The 27303-nt window shown below is 47.7% G+C and overlaps 1 protein-coding gene and 1 non-coding gene across 3 annotated transcripts; both read right to left on the reverse strand.

Annotated features, from left to right (window-relative positions):
- Positions 1-6138: 6138 nt before the first annotated feature.
- On the reverse strand, positions 6139-6245 carry LOC142873503 (U6 spliceosomal RNA). Its single transcript, XR_012921525.1, has one exon. It is a non-coding gene; the product is annotated as a U6 spliceosomal RNA (small nuclear RNA).
- An 8234-nt stretch (positions 6246-14479) lies between these two features.
- Positions 14480-23276, reverse strand: LTBR (lymphotoxin beta receptor). 2 transcript variants are annotated; one of them, XM_076007745.1, is made up of 11 exons: positions 23269-23276; positions 20816-21106; positions 20589-20685; positions 20127-20252; positions 19900-20052; positions 19437-19533; positions 19191-19288; positions 16830-16937; positions 16506-16531; positions 15739-15967; positions 14480-15377 (listed from the first exon to the last, which is right to left on the reverse strand). In XM_076007745.1, exons 2-11 carry the CDS (start codon positions 20909-20911, stop codon positions 15100-15102), a joined length of 1308 nt encoding a protein of 435 aa, XP_075863860.1. In that variant the 5' UTR covers positions 20912-21106; positions 23269-23276; the 3' UTR covers positions 14480-15099. The 2 variants fall into 2 exon arrangements, with proteins under 2 accessions (XP_075863860.1, XP_075863859.1); XM_076007744.1 differs by lacking the exon at positions 23269-23276 and having other exon boundaries at positions 19437-19527; positions 20816-21124.
- Between the last annotated feature and the right edge of the window lie 4027 nt (positions 23277-27303).

Genomic DNA, 27303 nt, shown 5'->3' on the forward strand with positions numbered 1-27303 from the left:
AGAAAAAAATATTTGAAACAATAGTGACCGAGAATTTCCCCAAATTAATGTCAGACACCAAACCACAGACCCAGAAAGCTCAGAGAACACTACACAGGATAAATGTCGAAAAACCTACTCCTAGGTGTATCATTTTCAAACTACAAAAAATTAAAGATAAAGAAAAAATATCAGGAATTAAGCCAGAGGAACATTACCTATAGAGGAGCTGAGATAAGAATTACATCTAACGTCTCAGAAACATGCAAGAAAGAAGAGAGTGAAGTGAAATATTTAAAGCATTGAGAGAAAAAAGTCCACCAATCTAGAATTCTGTACCCTACAAAATTATCCTCCAAAAGTGGAGGTAAAATAAACTTTCTCAGACAAACAAAAATTGATGGAATATGTTGCAGAGACCTGCCTCGCAAGAAATGTTAAAAGAAGTCCTTTAGGCCGGGCTCAGTGGCTCACACCTGTAATCCTAGCACTCTGGGAGGCCAAGGTGGGCAGATTGCTTGAGGTCAGGAGTTTGAAACCAGCCTGAGCAAGAGCAAGACCCCGTCTCTACTATAAATAGAAAGAAATTAATTGGCCAACTAATATATATAGAAAAAATCAGCCGGGCATGGTGGCGCATGCCTGTAGTCCCAGCTACTTGGGAGGCTGAGGCAGGAGGATTGCTTGAGCCCAGGAGTTTGAGGTTGCTGTGAGCTAGGCTGACGCCCCGGCACTCGCTCTAGCCTGGGCAACAAAGTGAGACTCTGTCTCAAAAAAAAAAAAAAAAAGAAAAGGAAAAAAAGAAGTCCTTTAGAGAGAAGGAAAACGATATTAAATATAGATCAGAAACTCAGCTGTACATAAAGAAAGGCAGAACATTAGAGAATGCATAGGAGAAGACAAAAGAAACTTTTACTTTTCTTCTTCTTAATTGATCTAACAGTTAACAGTTTGTTCAAAATAACAATAGCAACAGTGTATTTGATCATATATATATTCTTTTTTTTTGTTTTGTTTTTTGTTTTTTGTTTTTTGAGACAGAGTCTCGCTTTGTTGCACAGGCTAGAGTGAGTGCCGTGGCTTCAGCCTAGCTCACAGCAACCTCAAACTCCTGGGCTCAAGCAATCCTGCTGCCTCAGCCTCCCGAGTAGCTGGGACTAAAGGCATGCGCCACCACGCCCGGCTAATTTTATATATATATATTAGTTGGCCAATTAATTTCTTTCTATTTATAGTAGAGACGGGGTCTTGCTCTTGCTCAGGCTGGTTTCGAACTCCTGACCTCGAGCAATCCGCCCGCCTCGGCCTCCCAGAGTGCTAGGATTACAGGCTTGAGCCACCGCGCCCGGCCTATATTCTTATTCATACATGAAATGAATGACAGTAATGATACAAGGAATTGAAAGAAATAATTAGGATTATTTTGTTATTACAAGGTACTCACACTACCCATGAAGTAAGTGGTAAAGTGTTATTTGAGAGTGGACTCGACTGCGGTGGCTCACGCCTGCAGTCCTAGCAATCTGGGAGGCTGAGGCAGGAGGATCACTTGAGCTCAGGAGTTTGAGACCAGCCTGAGCAAAAGTGAGACCCCATCTCTACTAAAAAGAAATTAAAGAAAAAACTCAGCCAGGTGTTGCAGTGCACGCCTGTAGTCCCAGCTACCCCAGAGGCTGAGGCAAAAGGATCGCTGGAGCACAGGAGTTAGAGGTTGCAGTGAGCAACAAGAGCATTAGACTCTACCCAGGGCAGCAGATTGAGACTCTATCTTAACAAAAACAAACAAGGCAATTGAACACCTCTCCTCACAACCTCCCACCCTTTTAATTAAAAAAGAAAAAATAAATAAAATGGACTTGGATTAGCTCTAAATGTATATTCCAAATTCTAGTGTAATCACTGAAAAAAAAAAGGAAGTATAACTTGATATGCTAAGAAAGGAGAAAAATGGAATCATACAAAATGCTCAATTAAAATAATAAAAGCCAGAAAAAGAATGGGAGACAAAAGTAGAAACAAAAAACAAGAGCAACATATAGAAAACAGATATTAATAGATATTAATCAAATTATATCAATAACCACTTTGAACATCAGGGAGGTCCAAATGAACCAATTAAGAGACAAGAGTTTGTCCGGGTAAATTAAATAAAGCCCCATCTATTTGTTGTCATGAGAAACCCACTTTAAACATGAAGACACATATAGACCAAAAGTGAGTGGATGGAGAAAGATATAGCTAACACTAATCAAAAGAAAGTGGGCTGGGCATGGTGGCTCATGCCTGTAATCTTAGCACTCTGGGAGGCCGAGGCGGCACCGTAGCCGGGCAACAGAGTGAGACTCTGTCTCAAAAACAAGAAAGTGAAAGTACCTATATTAATTCTTTGAAGATGACATGATTGTTTATGTAAAAATCTCTAACAGTCTACAAAAAGGTTCCTAGGAAATAGTAAGTGAGTTTAGCAAGGTTGTAAGACACAGGGCCAATATACAAAAGTTAATTATATTTCCTTATATCAGCAATAGACAATTGTAATTTGAAATTTTTAAAATACCATTCGTCCAGGTGTGCTGGCTCATGCCTATAATCTCAGCACTTTGGGAGGCTGAGGCAGGAGGATCAGTTGAGGCCAGAAGTTTGAGACCAACCTGGGCAACCTAGTAAGACCCCATCTCTACCAAAAATTTAAAAAATTAGCTGGGCATGGTCGCATACAGTTGTAGTTCCAGCTACTTGGAAGGCTGAAGTGGGAGGATCACCTGAGCCCAGAAGTGGGATGTTACAGTGAACTATGATTGCACCACTGCACTCCAACCTGGGTGAATATCTACCAATAAATAAATAAAAATTAAAAAATCAGAATACCATCTACAATAGCACTTCCCACAAAGTTCTCAGGAATTAATATAACAAAATATATGCAGGATTTGTATGCTGAAAACTATGGAATATTGATAAAAGAAATCAACAAAGATCTAAATAAATGGAGAGATATACTGGGTTCATGGATTGGAAAATTCAATAATGTAAAGATATTAATTCTCCTCAATTTGATCTATAAATTAAATATGAATACATTCTTAAAATCACAGCAAATTTTATTTTTGGTAGAAACTGACAAGCTGATTCTAAAATTATGTGAAAAAAGAAAGAAAGTAAGAGGAACCAAAGAAAGAACAATAGAGAAATTATACCACCCAATTTCAAGATTTATTAGAAAGCAATTAGAAAGTATGACAATGTTAGTGGTATTAGCAAAAGGATAGACTACATAGGTCAATGGAGCCAATAGAGCCCAGAAGTAACCCACACAAACATTGTCAACTGATTTTTTGTGGTTTTTTTTGAGACAGATCTCACTTTGTTGCCCAGGCTAGAGCGAGTGCCATGGCATCAGCCTAGCTCACAGCAACCTCAAACTCCTGGGCTCAAGCAATCCTCCTGCCTCAGCCTCCCGAGTAGCTGGGACTATAGGCATGTGCCACCATGCCCAGCTAATTTTTTCTATATATATTAGTTGACCAATTAACTTCTTTCTATTTATAGTAGAGACGGGATCTCACTCTTGCTCAGGCTGATTTTGAATTCCTGACCTTGAGCAATTCACCTGCCTCAGCCTCCTAGAGTGCTAGGATTACAGGCATGAGCCACCGGGCCATCAACTAATTTTTGACAAGGATGCAAAGGCAATTCAATGGAGAAAGAACAGGCCGGGCAGGGTGGCTCACGCCTGTAATCCTAGCACTCTGGGAGGCCGAGGCGGGAGGATCATTTGAGCTCAGGAGTTCAAGAGCAGCCTGAGCAAGAACAAGACCCCATCTCTACTAAAAAGAAAAAAAAAAAAAAAAGAAAGAAAGAAATTAGCTGGACAACTAAATATATATATATATATATATATATATATATATATATATGTATATATATATATATAAATTAGCCAGGCATGGTGGTGCATGCTTGAGCCCAGGAGTTTGAGGTTGCTGTGAGCTAGGTTGATGCCATGGCACTCTAGCCTGGGCAACAGAGTGAGACTCTGTCTCAAAAAAAAAAACCACAAAAGAGAGAGAGAGAGAGAAAATTGATGAATTGGACCTTATCAAAATGAAAAATTTTGGTGCTTTGAAAGAATGAGTAGACAAACCACAGTCTGGGAGAAAATATTTTCAAATCAAATCATGTATCTGATAAAGGATTTCTATGCAGAATATATAAAGAATTCTTAAAACTGAATAAGAAATGACCCAATTTTTTTTTTTTTTTTTTTTTTTTTTTGAGACAGAGTCTCATTTTATTGCCCAGGCTAGAGTGAGTGCCGTGGCATCAGCCTAGCTCACAGCAACCTCAAACTCCTGGGCTCAAGCGATCCTTCTGCCTCAGCCTCCTGAGTAGCTGGGACTACAGGCATGCGCCATCATGCCCAGCTAATTTTTTCTATATATATTAGTTGGCCAATTAATTTCTTTCTATTTATAGTAGAGACGGGGTCTCGCTCTTGCTCAGGTTGGTTTTGAACTCCTGAGCTCAAACGATCCGCCCACCTCGGCCTCCCAGAGAGCTAGGATTACAGGCGTGAGCCACCGCGCCCGGCCATGACCCAATTTTATAATGAGCAAAAGATCTAAAGAGACACTTCAGCAAATAAGATATCCAAATGGCAAGCAAACATATAAAAAGTTGGTCACCATCATGTGTCATTAGAGAAATGCAAATGAAAACCACAAAGCGGTACCACTGTTCACCTACTAGAATTGCTAAAACAAACACCACCACCACCAAATGCTGACGAAGATGTGGAGCAACAGAAACTCATTCATCACAGGTAGAAATGCAAGATGATGTAGTCACTTTGGAAGACAACTTGGCAGTTTCAAATCATGAGACAACATCATACCAACTCAAATCAAGCAATGGCCTACAAAATAATTGATCAGTGTTCTTCAAAACTGCCAGGGTCATGAAAAAATAAGAAAAAACAGAAACTGTCACAGATCAAAGAAGACTAAAGGTCATGACTAAAGGGTCATGATCATTAAATACAATGTGATATCCTGAATTGAATCCTGGAATAGTAAAAGGACATTAGGGAAAAACTGTTTAAATCTGAATAAAATATATAGTTTAGATAATTAATATTTTGAGGATGTTAATGTGTTAGTTTTGGCTAAGGAATCATGGCTATGCAAGATATCAACAATAAGGGAATCTGGGTGAAAGGTATACCCAAACTGTGTACTATCTTTGCAACTTTTCTATAATTCTAAAACTATTCCAAAGAAAAAAACTTATTAAGGAAAAGAAACCCTGGTTCACGCCTGTAATCCTAGCACTTTGGGAGGCCAAGGCAGGAGGATCGCTCAAGGTCAGGAGTTTGAGACCAGTCTGAGCAAGAGTGAGACCCCATCTCTACTAAAAATAGAAAGAAATTAATTGGCCAACTACAAATATATAGAAAAAATTAGCCGGACATGGTGGCACATGCCTGTAGTCCCAGCTACTCGGGAGGCTGAGGCAGAAGGATCACTTGAGCCCAGGAGTTTGAGGTTGCTGTGAGCTAGGCTGACACCATGGCACTCTAGCCTGGGCAACAGAGGGAGACTCTGTCTCAAAAAAAAAAAGAAAAAAGAAACCCCACAATGAAAAATATACCTATTAGAGTAACTAATAGTAAAATGAGTGACAATACCAAGTTAGGTGAAGATGTGAAGCAATGGAACTGTGAACTAAAATAAAATCTTTTTTTTTTTTTATTTCAGGATATTATGAGGGTACAAACATTTTGGTTACATTTTATATCATTGTCTCTCCCTAGTGGGGGTTAGAGGCATGCCCTTCCCCCCCACAATGCACACCGTGTCCTATAGTTGTGAGTTTACCCTCCCTACCCCCATCCCTGGAGAATATTACTACCATGTGAGCACCATAGTGTTGATCAGTCAGTACCAATTTGATGGCGAGTACAAGTGGAGCCTATTCTTCCGATCTTGTGTTACCTCACTTCAGATAATGGGCTCAAGCTCAATCCAGGAAAATATAAGAAGTGCTAGATCACTGTCGTTTCTTATAATTGAGTAATATTCCACTGTAAACATATACCAAATTTTAATAATCTACTCATGAATTGACAGGCACTTGGGTTGTTTCCACATCCTTGCAATAAAAAATATGGAATGCTTCACGAATTTGCATGTCATCCTTGCGCAGGGGCCATGCTAATCTTCTCTGTATCGTTCCAAGTTTAGTATACGTGCTGCCCAAGCGAGCACCTAAAATAAAATCTTAAGCCCCTCCAGCCAACTGAATGAACCCCCTCTTGGCCAAGGAGACCCCAGAAGTACCCTAAAGCTGAGTTGCTGACTGTGAGTAGGGAGGTCAGACATGCCTCCTCATGCCCCCTTCCTTCTTGGAGATATCCTTTGCAACTCATTCACAGGCCTAAGGCTGTAGAGGACAGAGTTTAAACCACACCCGAGGTCCTCAATTTCCTCAGCAGATCACTTGCGTCTTTTTTTTTTTTTTTTTTTTTTTTTGAGACAGAGTCTCACTTTGTTGCCCAGGCTAGAGTGAGTGCCGTGGCGTCAGCCTAGCTCACAGCAACCTCAAACTCCTGGGCTCAAGCAATCCTTCTGCCTCAGCCTCCTGAGTAGCTGGGACTACAGGCACGTGCCACCATGCCCGGCTAATTTTTTCTATATATATTAGTTGGCCAATTAATTTCTTTCTAGTTATAGTAGAGACGGGGTCTCACTCTTGCTCAGGCTGGTTTCGAACTCCTGAGCTCAAGCAATCCACCCGCCTCGGCCTCCCAAAGTGCTAGGATTACAGGTGTGAGCCACTGCGCCCAGCCCACTTGAGTATTATGTCCTATGGTTTGTCTATGATTAACAGACTTTCTTATCATGAAACATTCCAAGCCTTTAGACAAAGCTTCATTTCTTTAACCAATTACAAATCAAAGAGTCTTTAAACCCACATATACATAATCTGCAATCCTCCGCTTTGAGACTTCCTCCCTTTTTAGGCTAAACTAGTGTACGCCTTCCATGTTTTGATTTATGACTGTGTGTGTAATTCCTGTCTCCCTGAAATATATAAAACCAAACTATAATCCAACCACGGCGAGACAACTTGCTCAAGGCTTCTTGAGCGTGGCCTCAGATCTTGGTCACTCATACTTGGCTCAGAACAAACCTCTTTAAATTATTTTACAGAGTTTGAGTTCTTTTCTGTTGACAGAACTCTCATGCACTGCAGGTGGGATTATTAATTACTCCCATCACTTTAGGAATGTTTTAGCAATATTTACTAAAGCTATACATATTTCTGTTTTACGATTTAGTAATTCTAGTTCTAGGCATACACTCAAAAGAAACAAGTGCATATGTCTATAAAAAGACACATACAAGAATGTTTATGGTAACTTTATTCATAATTACTGAAAACTTGAAACAGCCTTCAAATTGGAAAGAACCAGGAGAATGGATAAATACATTTGGGTATATTCATACTTTGGAACAGTAGAATTAAAAAAATAAAACAAACTGCAGATACTAGAAATAACAAGGATGCATTTCAAAAATGTGACATTGATCAAAAGAAGTTAGACACAAAAGAGTTAATACTATAGGATTTCATTTATATGTAGTTCAAATATAGGCAAAAGTAATTGATGAGGACAGAAGTCAAAACAGTAAAAACATGTTGATATCTCTGGGAGAGATCATATATGTCGGATATTGTATATCTTCTATCTTCCAGAATATAAACTGGGACCCAAGCAATAAGGATTGACGAGTGGGAAGGGGCATGAAGTTATCTTCTAGGGAACTAAAATGTTCCAGGGATGGTAACACGGGTATATACACACATAATACTTCTTCAGGATATACTCTTAAGATCAGTACACTTTATACACTTTACTATGTTGGGAAAAAACTTGAGTGATTTTCTATTGCTCTTATGGTAATGTCCAAAAATCCTTATTATAGCGTATAAATCTGAACGATCTGCTTCCTGCCTGCTTCTCTAGCTTCATCTCTCTATTCCCAAGGTCCAGCCAAACTATTGCTCCTAGCACAGGGCCTTTGCACAGACCATTCTCTCCGCCAGGAGAGCTCCTCTCTCCCACGCCCCTTCACTTAGCTGGCCATTAATTATTCTTCATGTTGCATCCTGAATTTCCTCGGGGTGGCATTTCCTGGTTAGGTCCCCGTCTCTTTTGCAGCACTTATCTCGCCGTACTCATTTTACAAATTTCAGAAGGTTGTGTGTCGGGCCTGTCTTGTCTGCTGTTGCATCTTGAGACGCCTGGCTCGTGGTAAATGCTCATTTAATATTTACTGAATGTTAATTTTGAAAGCGAGGCTCAGATTTGTTTAACAAACTGGTAGTCGAAGGCCACAAAACGTGAGCCGGGACTCAAGCCCACCAGTAAATTCTGTCAGTATGTCTAAGGCGTATCCCCAGACCATCTGCCTTTCTCTTTCTTCCTACCCAGTGGCCTCTGCCTGGTCTCTCCGCTTCCACTCTTTATCCAGCAGCCACTGGATTATCATGGAATAATAAGAGATGGATACTTCCTTAGCAAAATAAAATGAACACATTTATTTCAACTCCTGCTTAATGAGAAAATATTGAATGTATTGCTAGTAAAATCAGGATCAAGACAGAGATGTCCATCTGGGAGCGCTGGGCAATGTGTTTAGACAAGATTGAAAAAAATTAGAAATATAAAAATTGCATAGCAGAGATAAATTTTACATTATTTATAGGTGATAACCTAAGAGAATTAATTGAAAAGCAATTTTTTTTTGAGACAGAGTCTCACTTTGTTGCCCAGGCTAGAGTGAGTGCCGTGGCGTCAGCCTAGCTCACAGCAACCTCACACTCCTGGGCTCAAGCAATCCTCCTGCCTCAGCCTCCCGAGTACCTGGGACTACAGGCATGCGCCACCATGCCCGGCTAATTTTTTCTGTATATATTAGTTGGCCAATTAATTTCTTTCTTTTTATAGTAGAGATGGTGGTCTCACTCTTGCTCAGGCTGGTTTCGAACTCCTGACCTCAAGCAATCTGCCTGCCTTGGCCTCCTAGAGTGCTAGGATTACAGGCATAAGCCATTGCGTCCGGCCAAAAAAAGCTATTTTTTTGAAGCAACGTCTCACTCTGCTGGCAAATTGAAAAGACAGATCAATGAAAGAAAACTGAAAGTCCAGAAGTAAATTCAAATTCATATGCAAATTTGGTTTATGATAACAGTAGTGTTTTAAATTAGTGAGGAAAACATTTATGTTTAATAGATGATTTGGGGATAAAAATATCTGGAAGTTGTCCAGCAGAAAAATAGGAAGAGACATGAACAGTTAGGGCAAAATAAGTTACAAATGACTCTATGACATATGAAAATACTTAAAATGGAAAAACACTCACAATAAGAAATGCAAATAAAAATTACACTGAGATAACATTTTTCTATTTTTCAGATTGGCAGAGATCAAAATGTTTAAGAACACACCAACGTTGGTGTTTGTGTATGGAAATGGGCGCTCTTAAAAATTGCTGATGTCCAGTCTCTACGGAGGGCCACTGGCAATATTTATCAGAACAAAATGTATGTGCCCTCTGGCACAGCAATTTTATTTCTAGCAACACTCTCACAAGTTCAAAATGACATAGGTTATTATTGTAGAGTTATTTGTAACAGTAAAGATTGGAAACAAATTAAAAAATCCTCAAAAGGGGCCGGGCGCTGTGGCTTACGCCTGTAATCCTAGCTCTTGGGAGGCCGAGGCGGGCGGATTGCTCAAGGTCAGGAGTTCAAAACCAGCCTGAGCAAGAGCGAGACCCCGTCTCTACTATAAATAGAAAGAAATTAATTGGCCAACTGATATATATATAAAAAATTAGCCGGGCATGGTGGCGCATGCCTGTAGTCCCAGCTACTCGGGAGGCTGAGGCAGGAGGATCGCTTGAGCCCAGGAGTTTGAGGTTGCTGTGAGCTAGGCTGACACCACGGCACTCACTCTAGCCTGGACAACAAAGTGAGACTCTGTCTCAAAAAAAAAAAAAAAAAAAATCCTCAAAAGGGATTTATTTAAATGGTACAGCCATGTAATAGCATAGTATGCAGATATGAAAATTAATGAGAAAAGCTTTTTGGTGCTAATGTGGAATATGGCCAAGCTTATTTTGATAAGTTAAAAAGGCAAGGGGAGGCTGGGCGCGGTGGCTCACGCCTGTAATCCTAGCACTCTGGGAGGCCGAGGCGGGCGGATTGCTCAAGGACAGGAGTTCAAGACCAGCCTGAGCAAGAGTGAGACCCCCGTCTCTACTATAAATAGAAAGAAATTAATTGGCCAACTAAAAATATATAGAAAAAATTAGCCAGGCATGGTGGTGCATGCCTGTAGTCCCAGCTACTTGGGAGGCTGAGGCAGGAGGATTGCTTGAGCCCAGGAGTGTGAGGTTGCTGTGAGCTAGGCTGACGCCACGGCACTCTAGTCTGGGCAACAGAGTGAGACTCTGTCTCAAAAAAAAAAAACAACAAAAAAAACGCAAGGGGAAGAATTAACAGTGTGTACAGTAGCCCCCCTTACCTGTGGGGCAAACATCCCAAGACCCCCAGGGGATGTCTGAAACCAGACAGAACTGACCCTGATTGCTGTCACGAGGAACCTGTTTCTGTCCTTGTCTTCCACCCACCCATTTGATGCCTTTTCCATCTTAACTAAGCGCTTGTTACATACTGTGGATGTAACTTTTGCAGTTTGAGACACGACAGCAAAACTAGCAATAATTTCTTTTTTCCTTCTTCACAATTTCATGGGTAGATTTGTTCTTAGCAACCTCCCCATAGGACTTTTTCCTTTCCTTATTATGTCGAGAACTTTCACCTTCCCACTAGCTGGCTTCTCGTTAGCATATCCTAATTGCCAGCATCACTACTCTCGTGGTTTGGGGCCATGACTAAGTAAAGTAAGGGTGACTTGAACATGAGTAGTGCCACACGTTGATACCCCAACTGTTGATCTGATAACTGAGAGGGCTCCTAAGTGACTAAGGGCGGGGACACAGTGCAAACCTGAATCACTGTCCTGGGCAGGAAGGAGCGGGATGGCTCAATGTTTCATCACGCTGCTTGGAACGGGGCACAATTTAAAACTTATGAATTGTTTCTTTCTGGAATTTTCCCCTTCATATTTTTTGGACCACAGCTGACAGCAGATAACTGAAACTGTGGAAAGCAAGACCACAGATAAGAGGGGACTGCTGTACTACTGTTTGTGGAAATAAAGGAGGAAAGGAATTCATTTGTTTGAACATGCATAAATTACCTCTGCAAAAGTATCAGAAATAGTAACATTTATTGCTTCCAAGGCCTGGACCTTGGCGGTTGAGGGATAGGAGTGAAAGAGAGATAGTTCACTGTTTACTCTTTGATACTTTTTGAATTTTGAGCCATGTGAATAAATTACCCATCCAAAAGAGAGGCAATAAGATTAAAACTAGAAAAGAAAAGGAAAACCTGACACTGTGATTTACACAAACAGGGATTTGGTTTTCTCTCATAAAAAGGAGCCCAGAAGTAGGTGCTTATTGACTGACGGTTCAGGTGCTCAGGGATGCCATGCCACAAGAACCACATTCTTTCTTTCTTTCCAGGTCCTCCGTCCTCAGAAGATTGGCTTTTTATCCCCATGGCTGATTCCTCATGACAGCAAGGTGGCTGCCACAGCTCCGGCATGATGCCTTCACACAAAACATCTCCCAAACAAAAAACAAGGAAAGCCAAAAACTTTCTCCTAATGATGCTTTTTTTTTGTCCTGGGAAAGAAGATTTCCTTGTGCATGATGTTGTACAAAGGCAAAGAGGAATGGGTCTATTGGCTCCTGAGTTTGGAGGGGGGCCTCCCCTCCTGACATCACGGAATCTACTGTCGTACAGAAGTAGGTTCTGTTCCCAGGAAGGTGCAGAGGTCTGTTGGGTAGGCAACACAAGGAGTCTGCCACCGCTGTCTATGAGAGTGGCCGAGTCTTTTGAAAAGGGAAATTCTTATTGACCTGGTGGGCTAGCCCTGCTGGTCCTGACGGCACTTCTCGTGGGAAGAGACTGCGGTGAGACTCCTGCGAAGAGGCTAGACTGGTGGGGAAGCCGGGTACCCACCTCACACGCACCTTGCACCTGGTCCTCTGTTGACACTGGGGGTCCAGGGCCTTCGCTGTGGGTGGCACTGTGCAGCCTGGAGGGTCGCAGTCACGGTGTCCTTTCCCTTACTGTCTGAGCTCTGCGGTCCCCGGGGAAGGCACAGCTTCACTCCCAAGTCCTGGGGTGCTCAGAACTTGCCACTGGGTAGCTGCTAGCTGCTAGTTGAAATTCTGTTGGGAGAGAGAAGCCAGAGAACGCCTACTCCACCATTTTGCTGATGTCACTCTCGAAAAGGGAAATTATTAATTACCCCAAAATTACATGCCCTGCCCAACTGCCACGGTTACCGGTCTGTCCGTAGTTGCATCCGTCTGGCCTCTGGACGACAGCCCTGGCCTCCTCCCTGGCGTCCCAGGCCCAGGCCGAGGGGGTTGGACTGGGGGTCAGCTGTCTCTCAGTGTGGTAGAGGACTGGGGTTCTCAGAAACAATACATGAGGTTTGCACTCATCAAAGCACAGAAGGGGAGGAAACAAACAAACAAACACATTAAACTAAAAAACAAAAACGAAATACCTGAGGGGCTAGCTGGATTCAGAGTTAATTTTCCCATTATCAGCGACCATCGCATCCTGTTCCACCTTTGGAGATGGCAGTCAAGAGGCGGCTTCCTTGGTTTTGTCAGCGTTTGTCATGCAGGGGAGCGCCCCTCCCCTCAGGAGCAAAGTGTGCCCGTGAACATGTGCTGGGGCCGTGACCACGTGCTGTTCACCAGCATGGGCGCACGGTGCCCCCGCGCGAACTGTGTCCCCCCAACCCCCTAAACTGGTACGCCGAAGTCCTAGTCCCCGGACCTCACTGTATTTGGAGTCAGGGTCTTTAAAGAGGTGACTGAGTTAAAATGAGTTTTTTTTTAGGATGGGCCTTAATCCAGTAAGAGAAGATCGGGACACGCTTGTGCACAAAGGGAAGACCGTGTGAAGACACAGGGGAAGGCCACTATCTGCGGGCCAAAGAGAGAGGTCCCAGATGAAGCCACCCCTGCCAACACCTTGGGCTCTGACTTCCAGCCTCCAGAATTAGGAGAAAATAAAGTGCTGCTGTCTGAGCCGCCCAGGCTGCGGCTCAGTGTTGGGGCCGCGCTGGCAAACCCATCCAGGCGGGCAGAATCCCGGACTCAAATGGCTTCACACAGGGCTGTGCCTCAGCACCATTTCTTTAAAAATGTTTTTGTCCTTTTATTTTGTTGGAAAATGTATAAAATTTGTTCTTATCCAAACACATTGGAACAGTCATTAAGGATTCATGTTGTCTGGGTCCAGCACACTGCAGGAGCGGGAGGACTTACCTCTACCTAAAGATACAGCTCACCATTATTTACTTCTTAGAAAAGGAAGTCGGTTGTAATGCTTTCACGGTCAACCTTAAATAACCCATCCACTCAGTTGGATCAGACGCTTCCTCGGGTATGTGTTTTGCAGCCACCCCATCCTGATGAACCCCAGCAACGTATTAGAGGCACGACAGTGGCCATTTATGGAAGGAGCAGCCGCTGGCAGCAGCTTCCCCAACAGTCCTGCGAGCTAAGGCTGTCTCCCTGCGCAGCGTTGTGGGTAACTGGGGGGGGGGTGCTAAACATTTACTAATAAGAGGGCTTGAGAAGATTTAAAGTTCTTTTTTGGGAAAAAATAAAGTAAGACAAAAAGAAACAAAGAAACGTAAAAATTCGTTAAGTGCCCCTTCTGAGCCAAAAGGAGGCCAGCCTAGATTCTGTTCACCAACAGAATGTGCACTTGGGCTCGCACATTTTGTGTCTGATGTGCACGCCTTTCCCTTCAACCAGCCTTGGGGGCACTTTTCACTCTGCATGGGGACTGGGCGTTTGAGAGTTAGCACCCATGCCGAGCGAGCACAGGAGAGATGATTGTTTGGGGAAGCCAGCCCATTCCACCAGTTCAAAGAAATTCTGGAGAGGTGTGGTATGTGAAGGTTTTTTTTTTCCTTCACCCAAGGGGCCTCTTAAGCCAGACTAACTGGGCAAAAAATCCCAGTTTTTGCCATTTGCAGCAGCTGATTGGACAAGTTACTCTCTCTGTGACTCAGTTTCCTCAATTGTTAAAAGGGAATAGCAACAGCGTCTACTTCATGGGTTTTGTAAGGACTAAATAAGTCAATTTGGTGAAGCTTTTAGAACACTGCGTGACCCGTTATTAGCTATCGCTGACTAATATTATTATTACCACATATACCAGTCCCTCATCAACATGCCTTTGTGGGATTATATTTTAATGTCTTGAGCTTTGTCTTTGACATTGCCCCAATGGAATACTGTTTCTATATAAATCCCAAGAAAATATCTGCTTCTCAATCTGCTCTTTATTTGCATGTGGTTACAAATTATAAATACACTCACCATTTTCCTCCCCTTCCAAAACTCTCCCCACACCTAGTAATCCTACCAAAGTGCAGTTTCCAATGACCCCCTTCCCTCTTCTCTAGGAGGGGAGGGGCGGGTGTCTTCCATATAACCTTCATCTTCAGGTAGGGTCTACCTCGGTCCATGTGAAGTGCGGACCCTCAGAGGGCCTCTGGAACTTGGGGACGAGCACCATGAATCCTGTAGAGGTCCCGGTGACGTCCTTGCAGGTGACCATGGGTGGCTCCCTCAGTGCTGTGCTTAGGTGCAGCTGCCATGGTGGGCAGCAGTGGGCATCATACGCCCTGTTGTGCCTGTGCTGAGCAGCCACAGCCCGGCGGGCAGGAGGGTCTGCCACAAGTCCTCAGGCTTGCTCAGGGAGTGGCGAGAGTCCTGTGGAGGACACTGTACCCAGCCAGTGCCCAGCCCTGCTCTCGAGACTGAGGCTCAGGCCCTCAGGGCTCTGCCTCGCAGGGCTCTACCCAGGCCCTGTGTAGGGAGGGGAGCCTCGGGGGAGAAGGTGCTCTCGTGTCTTCCTTCTCCTTCCTTTCCCCAGATGCCATCAGTCATGGGTGACAAATTGGCTCCTTGGGTCCTCGTGAGAGGGCGTGGCACCCCAGTCCTCTGTCTCAGCCAGGTGCCAAGCTTTGCCATCTTCCTGGGACGGTGTAGACAGCCCGGGAAGGCCAGGGTCACCTTCTTCAGCAATGGGGTATGGAGGTTCTGGGGCAGCAGGGGGGTCTCCAGGGCCCTGTGCTCCCCGCAGTACCGGCCCATTGTAGATGTAGATGTTGCCAGTGATAGTCATACACCCCCCAGTGACATGAATGCCATTGGTGCCTGTGGGGAGACAGGCAGAGTGAGAGAGGGCCGAGGGAGCACCCTTGAAAAGGAAGGTCCCCAACATGGAGCCCACTCCTTCCTGAACTCTCCCAACTCTTCCTGAACTCTCCAGCCATCTCTCCTGTCCCCTGTCCCCTGTCCCACTTGGTACTAGTTTCTTAAGCTCTGTGTTCATTTCCATTTCTGGGTTGTCCAGTCTCCTCCCTTCTCTCTAGCTGTGACACTGGCTGGCAGCCAGAGTCTCTGTCTCACCTGTTTTTGTCTCTTTGTTTCGTCTGGCCCGCACTCTCTCCCTGCCAGCAGTCCCCCTCCGTCCCCCGTCCCCCTCCGTGCAGCCTCCCTCCCTCCAGCGGCTCACCATGGGCCACTGGGCCCTGCTCCCCGGACTCCATCTCTGGCTCCCTGGTCTGGCCCTGGAGAATCTCCTGTTGCAGCACCTCTGCCTCCAGAGGTGGGGTCGTCGGGAGCCCAACAGAGGGTGGGGACAAGTCTCCAGAGATGGGCAGAAGTGGCTCTACCAGGTCACGGAAAGGCGGGTTGGCCTTTGGAGGCTCCCATCTTTCACCATCGTCCATTGATTCCTCTCCCTGCAGGAGAGAGAGCCCACCCATGGCCAGGGCCTCAGACCCCACCTTTCTTTCGCCCCGCACCGCTTGCCCACCTCTGCCCCCCAGCACTGAGGCAGCACTGTCTCAACACCGACCCCCACAGTGCCACGGCTGGCTCCTCACTTCTTCAGCTCTCTGCGCAAATATCAGCCTCGCAGAGGGCCTCCCCGTCCACTCTGTCTGGAATAGCATACCCCCGTCCTTTGCCACTGTCACTCACTGTCCCACACCCCTGCTTTGTTCAGTGGTTATCACCACCAATACGTATTTGTTTAACTTCATTCTCGTTCTGGCATGGACATTCCAGGAGGGCAGGCACTTTGTCCTGCTCCCTGCTGTACCCTAGCACCTCGCACAGTGCCTGGCACGCAGCATGCCCCAGGAATCCTTAGTGGAATGAATGAATGAATGAATGAATGGTGAAGCCAGGACGCTCGTTTCCTGCCTGCTCCTGCCTTGGCCCCCAGCACCTCCACCCTCCTCGCTGCCTTCCCAGCCTCCCCAGCCTCCCCGTTACCTCTGGCCGCCTCTTGAGCAGGGATCCTGCAACAGAAGATGCAAGGGGTGTAGGGCCTCCGGCAGGCCCCAGACCCCCAGCCTTTCACCCTCCACACCCCACCACAATGTGTTGCTGCCCACCCGGAGTCCCAGAGGAACAGACTATTGTCACCCTCATCTCCAGCCTCAGAATGAGGGGCTGAGTGAAGACAATGATGTCTACATTGCAGGCAGGCATGGGGAGTCTTGCCGGGGTGGGGGCAAAAAGGTTTGCAGCGGGAAAGTTGGCCATTCCTCCCCCACCCCACTGCTGACCCACCCATGTGGGGACAGAGGGTCCTACCCAGCTTTCTGCAGAGAGAGGGGTGGCTCTTCCAGGTGCAGGCGAGGATGGTGGCGAGGAGCAGGAAGGAGACCAGTGGCAGCAGGATGGGCAGCACCAGCATGGTTCCTGCCAGGACAGCAGACAGGGGGTGATGGCAGCCCCGATCAGGGCGGGGGTGGGGAGGTTAGGGAGGAATGCCAGTTCTCTGGGCAACACAGCCAGTGAACAGGGAGTAGCTTTTCCCCTTCTAGCTACACTGCAGCTCCTAAAGGCAGAACGAGAGAAACTTCCCTTGGATTATAGAGAAGGGGAACTAACTTGGACTTGGGAGGACCTCTTGACAGCCAGCAGAGACTCCATCGGGCATGGACATGTTTGGGGGCAGTACAGGTGCCCTCCTGCTCAGAGACCAGGATGGGGAAGTCCTGTGGGTGAGGGATGGGAGCTTGGGCACTTGGGTTTCAAGGGCTGGAAGAGGGAGTGGGAGGCAGTAGGGGAGGGTGGGACTTGGGGTTGTAAACAGACTCAAGTCACAGGGTAGAGCCACATTTCTGTGGACTTGGCTATCAGAAAGAGGGGCCACTGTAGAGGAGCTGGGATTGCCACTCTGCACCTGTATAAACACCTGGGAGTGTTTATAGGCGCGGGAGAGTAAGAACCTCGCTTCTGGACTCTGCCTGTGGCTGCCTGGGAGAGCAGGGCTTGCAAGTTGTCCACCTGCTCAGGGCAGCTCCCAGGAGGGGAAGAGAAGGAGAGGCTGGGGGTTTGGTTTCTCCAGCCCTGATCTGTAGTAGTAAATAATTTCTGCCTTTCCATGGGCCTCAGTGCTGCCATCAAAAGAATGGAGTCTACAGTACCCATCAACTCCACCTAGGTCGGGAGGCCTTGACATTTGTATAACATGAGTTTTGCCTTTTCTGATTCACCTAAATCTGTAGCCTTAGGGAGTACAGAATTCGAGGATGGGCAGGAATTGGACTAGGAGTCTGGAGACCAAGGCTCCTGCCAGCTGTGTAACTTTTAAGTCATTTCGCCTCTTTGAGCATTAGTTTTTCATACATAAAATGAGGTTAGCTTATATACTGTCTCAAATTCCAGCTCTCAAATGCCCCAGTCGTATTTGCTACATAGTTAAATATTAATAACAGGATATGGAAAAATATTTATGATATATTGTTGAATGAAAAATCTAGTTATAAAACACTAAAATTACTCCATTTTTAGTAAAAAAATATATAAACATATATAGAAAAATGTCTGGGAGGGTACATACCATAATGTAAAGAGTGGCTATGCTAGGTGATGGCTCTGGGGGTGGGTTTTAGTTTTGGTTATCTGAGTTTTCTAATTTTCTACAGTGCCCAGGCATCACGGCACGGGCTTTGGAGTGAGAAAGAGCTGAGTACAGGTTTAGTGGCACCAGCTGTCCCCCAGGGATCCCGCAAGTCACTTAACCTCTTGGAGCCTTCGTGTCTTCATCCAGGCTGCAGGAATAGTCACAGAACCCACTTCACAGCATCATTAAAGGGATTAAATGAACTAGTGAACGCAAAGTGCTCGCAGAGTGCCTGACACACTAGCTCCCAGTGAACGGAAGCTATCATTATAAGTAATTGGTAATTTTTAAAAGTTAATGAACTGCCGTTAGTAAAGATTATAACTATTATAAACATTCTGTAATCACCTACTAGGCTAGGAAAACAAAGAAAAAGTCAAATGGGAGATTTTCTCTCCAACAGTGAAAGTATGTAATCTAATAAATAGGTATTCAGTCTAGTAAGTGGATTGTGTGGTGGCAGCATGTCCAAAATCACGACAATAATGTCAGTTATAATTACATCTCAGTACGGGAGTGTTCCTTGGCATAATATCACCATTATATACATAACTTTTTTTTTTTTTTTTTTTTTGAAACAGGGTCTTGCCGTATCATCCAGGCTGGAGTGCAGTGCTATAATCATAGCTCACTGTAGCCTCCAACTCCTGGCCTCAAGCCATCCTCCTGCCTCAGCCTCCCAGGTAGCTGGGACCACAAGCGTGTGCCACCACACCTGGCTAATTTTTCTATTTTTTTGTAGAGATGGGGTCTCGCTCTTGCTCAGGCTGGTCTCCAACTCCTGGCTTCAAGTGATCCTCCCATCTCAGCCTCTCAAAGTGCTGAGATTACAGGTGTGAGCCACCACTCTTGGCCCAGTATACATAAATTAAAAAGTGTGCGTGTAAGAAAACTAGTCTAGGGAATACTCCAATTTCTCTTTAAAGAACTTTTCTTGCCCCACTTCTGGGAGGGAGGGGTTCATCTTTTCCCCCTGTTTTAGATGGGGTGGGGATGAAGGCATTATCCCAGATACCCCGTGTCTCCCAGGCCTGGCCCCTCACCTGGCATCCCGGGGGGCAGGGGCTCTGATTCATTTCTGCAGCTTCTGTCAGACTGGGCGGTGCCTGGAGCTGCCTCCACCAGGCCCTGGTCCTCACACCTGCAGAGAAAAGAGAGGACTATGGCCGCTTCCTGCTCCCACCCACAAATACCCTAACTCTAGCGGGCAAGTGGCGAGGGGAGGCTGTGGTGTCAAGAATGGGGGTGCTTCTCAGAGGGTGGAAAGAGCGTGGGTGAGGCACACTCACCTGGTGTGGGGCTGGCAGCGCGCGCTGGGGGAGGAGGTGTTCTGGAAGTGGCCTGCCTTGCAGGGGACACAGTTGTTGGTAGCCTCCCCACCTGCATCTGGCAGAGAAAGGCAGGCCAGCCGGAGTGAGTGAGCAGAAGGGAGCCTTTTGCCCAGCTGTGAGCTTCCCTTATGTCCTCCTGCTGGCCCGTCCACCCCACTCTGTCACTCCCACCTTTCCCGAGCTCCACTTTGCTGCCCGCCATTTTGCTCAAGCTTCCCTAGTGCTGAGAGAGCTCCCCCTCCTGAGTCCCCTGTGTCTGTCCCAATTCCCTTTCTCTGCAGACCCCTTCTGTGAGCCTTTTGCACAGAATGAGAAGAGGCATTTTATGCCAAGGACTACCTGGGGGATCGCTATGGACGCAGCCTCATCTTCCCTGCCCTCATGCAAGATCACCAGCACCCAACCTTCAGTGGCCTCTGACCTTTGAACTCGGCTTCAGTACCAGGTGGGCAATCAGAAAGTAGCTCGCAGTGGGTACACTCAAGGGCCCAAGCTGCACAGAACATTCCAGGCTGGCAGCGGCACTGGGTTTTCTGCTTGTTAGTGCAAGGTGCAGCCTCCTCGAGGCCCATCACTGGAGGGGAGAGGGAGGGCTCAGGGAGGGCTGCACTCCAGGAGCTCCCACCCCACCAGGCACACCCCACTCACCAGGGTCGCAGGGGCGGCACAGCTGGCAGAAGGAGAGGTAGTTCCAGTGCTCATTGTAGGAATTTTCGGCACATGTGGTGCAAACTGTGTCCCGGCTGCGGCTGCATTTAGCTGAGACGTAGGTGCCTAGGGTGTAAGTGGGGCAGTAGGGGGTCAGGAGACAGGGCTCTACCTTTACCTTTGCTGCTGACTGTGGGACCTGGGCCTGTGCCTCAGTCTCTCTCCCCATCACCCTGCCCTGGCCCTCCAGCTACCTCTCAGTGAGGGACAGAGCCAGGAGGCCCAGTGAAGGGGGCAAATCTCGGAGCCTGCAAATGATGGATGGCCAGTTCCTCGCGCTCTGTCTCTGCCAGCTAGTTGTCCTGGGGGACAGTGTCTGCCTCCCCTCTGAGGCAGCAAGGGGGCTGGAGCCCCCTGGAACCACCTCCCTGTCCCAGGCTTCCTCCAGCCATTGCCTCTCACCTGGCGGGCAGCGGGAGCAGCAGACCTGGAGCTTGAGCTCGTAGTACTCCTTTTCCTGGTCCCTGCAGGTCTGGTTCCCGGAGCTGTATGGGGGCACCTTCAATGTGACGTGGAGGTGAGAGGAGAAGAATTAATCAAGGGTTGGCTTGGGAGGGCAGAGGGGCCACAGAGAGGGCTGCCCATGCCCCTCTTCCCTGCCCTCACCCGTCCCCCCCGCCCTCCCTCACCAGTAGCGGCTGGGATGCTGTCAGGAGCCCGCAGAGACCCAGCACTAGTGGCCCCCAGGCCAGGCGGCCGGGAGTGGCGGCCCAAGGCAGGCGCATGGCGGCCACTCGGCCAGTCAGCCAGACAGGCGGGCGGGAGCCTGGGAGGAAGGTGGGAGGCCCGTTGTCCTGGGTAGCTACGGTGGTGGTGGCGGTGGTGGCTTCCAGAGCCCAGCGGCTAGGACAGGACTCAGGGCTGACGTGCCCCCGGGGGCCGGGAGCCGCCGGGCCTGGCCTCCAGGGCTCCAGGGGCGGCTGGGCTCAGGAAGTGGGAGTGGAGAGAGCTGGCCGCGGGGCGGGGACAGGGAGTGCTGGGAGCCGAGGGCTGGCCTGTTGCAATCGCAAGCGACTGGGGAAGAGGAACAGGCTTGGCTGCCTCGAGCAGAGCAGGCGGGAGGGGGCGGCTGGGAAAGCACGTGAGGGCAGCGGGGCCGGAACCGGCCTCCTCCCTTCTTCGGAAGCCTGACTGGGACAGGAGGGCTGTGGTCTCAGGCCAGGCCCAGCGGATGGGAAGGGGGCGGCCCTCAGACAGGCCCCTGAGAGCCAGCGCAGCGCTGACCAGGGAACAGAGGGAACAGAGCTCAGGAAACGAGCCAGATCTGAAAAGCGACGGGCAAACATGGAGAGTGCACCGAGCAGAGACACCAGAGACACCGGGGCCAGCAGCGTCGTAGGCCCAGAAGTCCCGGCTGGCAGACGCCTGGGGGCCTGCCCTGCGGGCCTGTGTGTGACTTTTTTTTTTCTTTTTTTTGAGACAGAGTCTCACTTTGTTGCCCAGGCTAGAGTGAGTGCCTTGGCGTCAGCCTAGCTCACAGCAACCTCAAACTCCTGGGCTCAAACGATCCTCCTGCCTCAGCCTCCCAAGTAGCTGGGACTACAGGCATGCACCACCATGCCTGGCTAATTTTTTCTATATATATTTGTTGGCCAATTAATTTCTTTCTATTTATAGTAGAGACGGGGGTCTCACTCTTGCTCAGGCTGATTTCGAACTCCTGACCTCGAGCGATCCGCCCACCTTGGCCTCCCAGAGTGCTAGGATTACAGGCGCGAGCCACCGCGCCCGGCCTGTGTGTGACTTTTTAAGACAAGTTTCAAGTCAGCCAGACCTCTGCCCTTCTGACCCAACCCAGTCCACACACAAGTGGGCACAGGCCACCTACGAGAACTCGGGGAGTGACACGGGCCCTCTCCTCTGTCCTTAGGGAGCCTCCCTCTCCAGGAGAAAATGAGGAGGTTTGCAGATGGGATTCCTGAGGGGTGAGGGCCAGCTGGGCTGAGCTGGGCTGCCACAGCCCTCAGCTCCAGCTTCCTCACCCCTGAGCCTTCAGTCCTCACCCAGAAGGAGTCAAGAGCCCACCCAGTCCAGCCCCCTCACCTTGAGGATGAAGAAGACCGGACCGAGGCTCAGGGTGACACATAAGGAGACCAGGATTGCAGGGTCACTGCCCGCTTTCTTCTCACCACCTCCCTCAACCCCTTAACAGCCCCACGGAGCAGTTGTCCTGCCTCACAGGCTTACGCTGGCTGTCTGGTCTCCCAGTCTGCTCTCCTGGCTGGCTCCCACCTGTCCTTGAGGACTCCCTGGGCTCTGGGAGGCTGTGCGGCCCATGCACACTGTTCTCTCCGGCCCGCTGCGTGTGTCTGCTTCCTCACCACGCTGCGAGCTCTGCGGCGGCCTGGACTGAATCTCTAAGTCAGCATTCCCCATGCTTAGCACTGTGTGGCACATACCACTTGCCCAACACCTATTTACGGAATAAGCGAATGGTGTCCACGCCACACAGCCTGCCCATGGCACAACCAGCCCAGGGTCCAGGTCTCCTGATTCCTAGGTCCCAGCTCATTCCAGCGATCATGCTGTTTCCTTGTGACTCTGGGTGTCTCCCTTGGAACGAGGGGCTAACTTCTCTTAAGATAGGTTACCTGGCTGGGCATTGTCCCTCTCCCTGAAGGACCCTGTTCAGTACTCATCCTTACCCTGTGGGTCTGGTGGCCGGACAGGCTCTTGGTAGAGGTGACAGGAAGTGCTCACACAGGAGTGAGTCAGGAGGAGAGGTCACATAAGGGTGAAGGGACCTGCCTGAGCTTCAGACATTTTACTCTGAGGCTCTCTCTCCTCACCTGGTGCAGGCCTGGGACCTGCACTCTGCTGGCGACTCTAGGTACAGATGATTAGGGCTGCCGGGAAAGGGAGGAAGTGTCAGAACAGCATGCACTGCTCAGGCCTGCTGCTCGCTCCGGGTCAAGAGAGCTAGGGGCTGGGGCTAACTCACCCCTGAGCTCCTATTAATAAATGATAAAAAATGCATGTGTATCAACCCTAGGTACTTTTTTCTCTTTTCACTTTTTACCATAGAAATTTCACACATAATGTAATATACAAAAGGAGAGAAAGTGATATTGGGAACACCCCCCTCCCCATGTACTCTTTACCCAGTTTCAACTCATGGCCAGTTTTATTTCTTCCATATACCCTTCCCCCACCAACACACACACACACACACACACACACACACAGACTCTTCTCATCCCCTGTGATTGTTTTGATGCAAGTCCCAGACAGCCTATCGTTTCATATGAAAATATTTCATGATTTTACTCTAAAAGACAGGGACTCTTTTCCTTTTAATTGAAGTATAACAAACATACAATGAAGCATGTAGTGTACACTAATCTTACATATACAGATGAGTGCATATTCGCTTTTGTATATTCTTGTGTATCCGCCCCTACCCCCCATCCCAGAACATTTCTTGCACTAGGAAAGGTCGCTGCATGCCCCTCCCAGTCCAAGCTTCCAGCTCCACATATAACTACTATCTCACATCCTTTTTAACCCCAGCTGGCTGAACTATAGACTTTCTGCTGCTAGTCCCATGCAGTTACTTCAGCCCTCAGATCCTAAGGAAAGAGCACTAAGATCTGGGGTTTTAAAATTTTTATTTATTTTTTGCTTTTTTTGAGGCAGAGTCTCACTCTGTTGCCCAGGCTAGAGTGCCGTGGCATCAGCCTAGCTCACAGCAATCTCAAACTCCTGGGCTCAAGCAATCCTCCTGCCTCAGCCTCCTGAGTAGCTGGGACTACAGGCATGCGCCACCATGCCCAGCTAATATTTTCTATATATTCTTAGTTGGCCAATTAATTTCTTTCTATTTTTAATAGAGACAGGATTTTACTCTTGCTCAGGCTGGTTTCGAACTCCTGATCTTGAGCGATCCTCCCACTTCAGGCCTCCCAGAGTGCTAGGATTACAGGCATGAGCCACCAAGCCTGGCCAAGATCTGGGTTTTGATCCTAGCCCCATCACTTTATCTTCCTGGGTCTCTCTCTTTTTTTTGAGACGGAGTCTCGCTTTGTTGCCCAGGCTAGAGTATGGTGGGTGGTGTCATCATAGCTCACTGCAGCCTCAAACTCCTGGGCTCAAACGATCCTCTTACCTTCGCCTCCCAAAGTGCTGGGATTACAGGTGTGAGCCACTAGTGGTGCCTTGCCCCCTCTGGGTCTCTTTTTGTGCCAATCAGCTGCTGGTTTGCTCCCAGATCTGTTTCCCACCCTTCCCCAGCTTACCTCTGTGTCACAGCTGGGAACTACATTTCCCAGACTCCTCTTCCCTTCGGCTTCTGGGTAGGTTTAACCAATAGGAGGCGCTGGTAGATGACAGGTAAGCAGGAGGCGAGAAGCCAGGCTACTCCTCCCCTCTCTACTTTTTCACTTTGTCTGCAGTTGGTTGTGTTTCTTCCTTCCCTCCGTCCACGGTCCCATCTCCTACCAGGTAGCCCGCACTATTTAGTTCCTGCCCAACAGCTCTGGAGGCTTCTTGGTCTCAATGCTACGTCCCCTGTGGTCTTCCCAGCCCTGGGGATGGTAGCTGCCTCACTGTCCTAGCTTGGCTTCTCAGCCCTCCCTGTGTTAAATGCCTTCCATTTGAAAGACTTAGAGCGTTTCCCAGCTGGACTGTGACAGATAAATCTTATCAGAAAATAGCTGCTATAATGCCTACCCAACCCTCCCCAGGAGGATGAGAGGAGACTCACAGGGGTGAGAAAGCCATGAATCCTCTGTGGGCAAGACATGGTCCCTGCTTCTCTCCTTTCGTGTTCTTCACCAGCTTCCTTGAAGTTTTTCTGATTTTTCACTGGGCAGCACCAGATCCACGGGAAGTGCCCCACAGACTCGCAGCATGGGTGGGGGTGGGCTGCTCTCCCAGGCCTCCTTCCCAGGGAGTTGCTGGGAGAGCCTTCTTCCCACAGGCCCGTGAGGAAGCCCAAAGGAGTGTTGGTGCAAGTGGCTCCTTCTAGATACGCTTTCTTTCTCTCCTTTTCACCACACCGCTCTTAGCCAATTGCCCTTGGAAGGCTCTGGTAAACATCCTTCTCCAGAGTGTTTGTGTTTTCAGTGGGAACAATGCCTTAACCCCGTTGTTCTCGACTTTGCCCTGTGAGGACATTTGCCAAACTCTGAAGACGTTTTTGGTTGCCATGACTTAGGAGGTACTACTTGTGTCTAACAAACGGAGGCCACAGATGCTGCTAAACCTACAGTGCGCAGGACAGAATGATCCCACCCCATAACAAAGAATGATCTCGATGAAAGTGTCGATAGTGCCAAGGTTGATAAACCCTGTCTTAACCCAAAGTGATAAACTCCAAATGGTGAACTTCTAAGTGTCCTGCCTGGTGACTAGACTAAGATGGGAGGGAGGGCTTTCTGGTCTGTCATTTTAGACAAGAGAGAAATCCCTACCACAACGTAAGTGCAGGCAAAAAAAGACTATTGCTCTCCACATCAGGCGGCCCATTGTGGAGCAGTGAACCAGCTCTAAGTACTAAGAATAAAAAGTCCCATTTAATTGAGTAACTCACTGTTACCTTAGAAAGGATAGAGGGTGAAAAGAAAAAGTGAAGGAGATTTAGATAAATTAGCAGACCACAAATAAATGGGTTCTCGGACGAAGTTAGGATGTTTGATGTTTGGGGGATGCTTTCCCAAGGTACATCCCTCTCTGTCAAAGATAAACCTTGGGTCATACCCAAGGTCCTAATTTTGCTGCCTTCTGCAGAATGAGTCAACAGCGACCACTAGACACTGAGGTCACCAAGTTGGCCCCTGTCCTCACATATGTAAACACACATACGCATCGGGATAATCATAGTAAATAATAATAATAATAGTAAACAACAGTAAGTGCTGAGATGGGGTCTTCCTGGGAGTGTAGAGGAGGAAGTGGCTAATTCTGTCACCTCCTGTCCCCAGAGTGCAAGAGGCAGGAAGACCCTTCCCACACATAACCCTCATCCCACCTCGGACCCTCTGGCTTCACTTCTCCCCCTGCAGACCGGCACCAGAGGACGGCTGGTGTTGGGAGGAGGAAGGCAGCCCTGGGTTGTCAGGAAGGGCTGGGGCTCTAGGGTGTGGCTGGGGGGAGCCCTGGGAAGGGGAGTCCTTCCAAGACAAATTCTACAAGGCCCCTGACCTCCCACAGAACAAAACTGCACTTCTCTGGAAGCCTGGGAAGGAGCCCTGAGCTTGGAAAGGCTCGGTTCTCAGTCTACCCACCGCTAGCTACCTCCTGGGTCACTGTGGGCACTTTGCCTCTGCAGGCCTCAGTTTCCTCATGTGTTAGGCAGGAGTTAGATGCAGTGTCAACTGGAAAAGGGTCTTTGTGCCCCTCTGAGCTGCCTTACCCCTCCTGCCCCTTCTTTTCACAGGTGAGAGCACTGGGGCCAAGAGAGGTAAAGTGCTTTTTCCAAAGTCACATAGTTTAAAAGCAAAATTGAAAATCATAGAAAAATTCCTATAACATGGTCCCACTTATGAAAAAAATATATTTTGTTTTTTTAAAATACATGTCAGTCTATAAAGGCATATGAAAAGATATACACAGATATATAAATTGTCAGGGTGTTCCACTAAAACCCACCTATTTTGCTTATCCCCGCTCCTAAATTGAGCAGCTACTAATACTCACAGCTGATGAGGTGATTTTGGGTCATACTTCTGATTGGTTGGCTACCATGTAAATGAAGTAACTTTTGGGACATACTTCTGATTGGCTGACTATTATGTAAAAGAGGTGAATTTTGTGAAAACTTGCCATTGGCTAACTGTAACCCCCCAAAAGGCATAAAAATAAAAGAAAACGAAAAAGGGGCGCTCAGAGTTTGGTGGCAGATATGCCTCCCTGAGCCCGCCTGCGAAATAAGCTGACTCCCCAACTCTCCGTGTGCCATGGGTTTTTCTTCGGCCAAGAGCTGTTCACACCTGCCAGAACAAATTACAGTGGCTGCCCTTGGGCAGAGGGGAGGGAAAGGAACAGGACGGAGAGGAGCTTTTATTTTTCTACATGCTTCTGTATTACTGGAATTTGTATTGCAACAAAAATGTATTTGTGTATTATTTCTACACTTTAAAAGATAATATGTAAAACGGAGCTCTGACAAAAGTGCAGG

Source organism: Microcebus murinus, chromosome 10, assembly GCF_040939455.1.
Source record: "Microcebus murinus isolate Inina chromosome 10, M.murinus_Inina_mat1.0, whole genome shotgun sequence".
Classification (NCBI taxonomy): Eukaryota; Metazoa; Chordata; class Mammalia; order Primates; family Cheirogaleidae; genus Microcebus; species Microcebus murinus.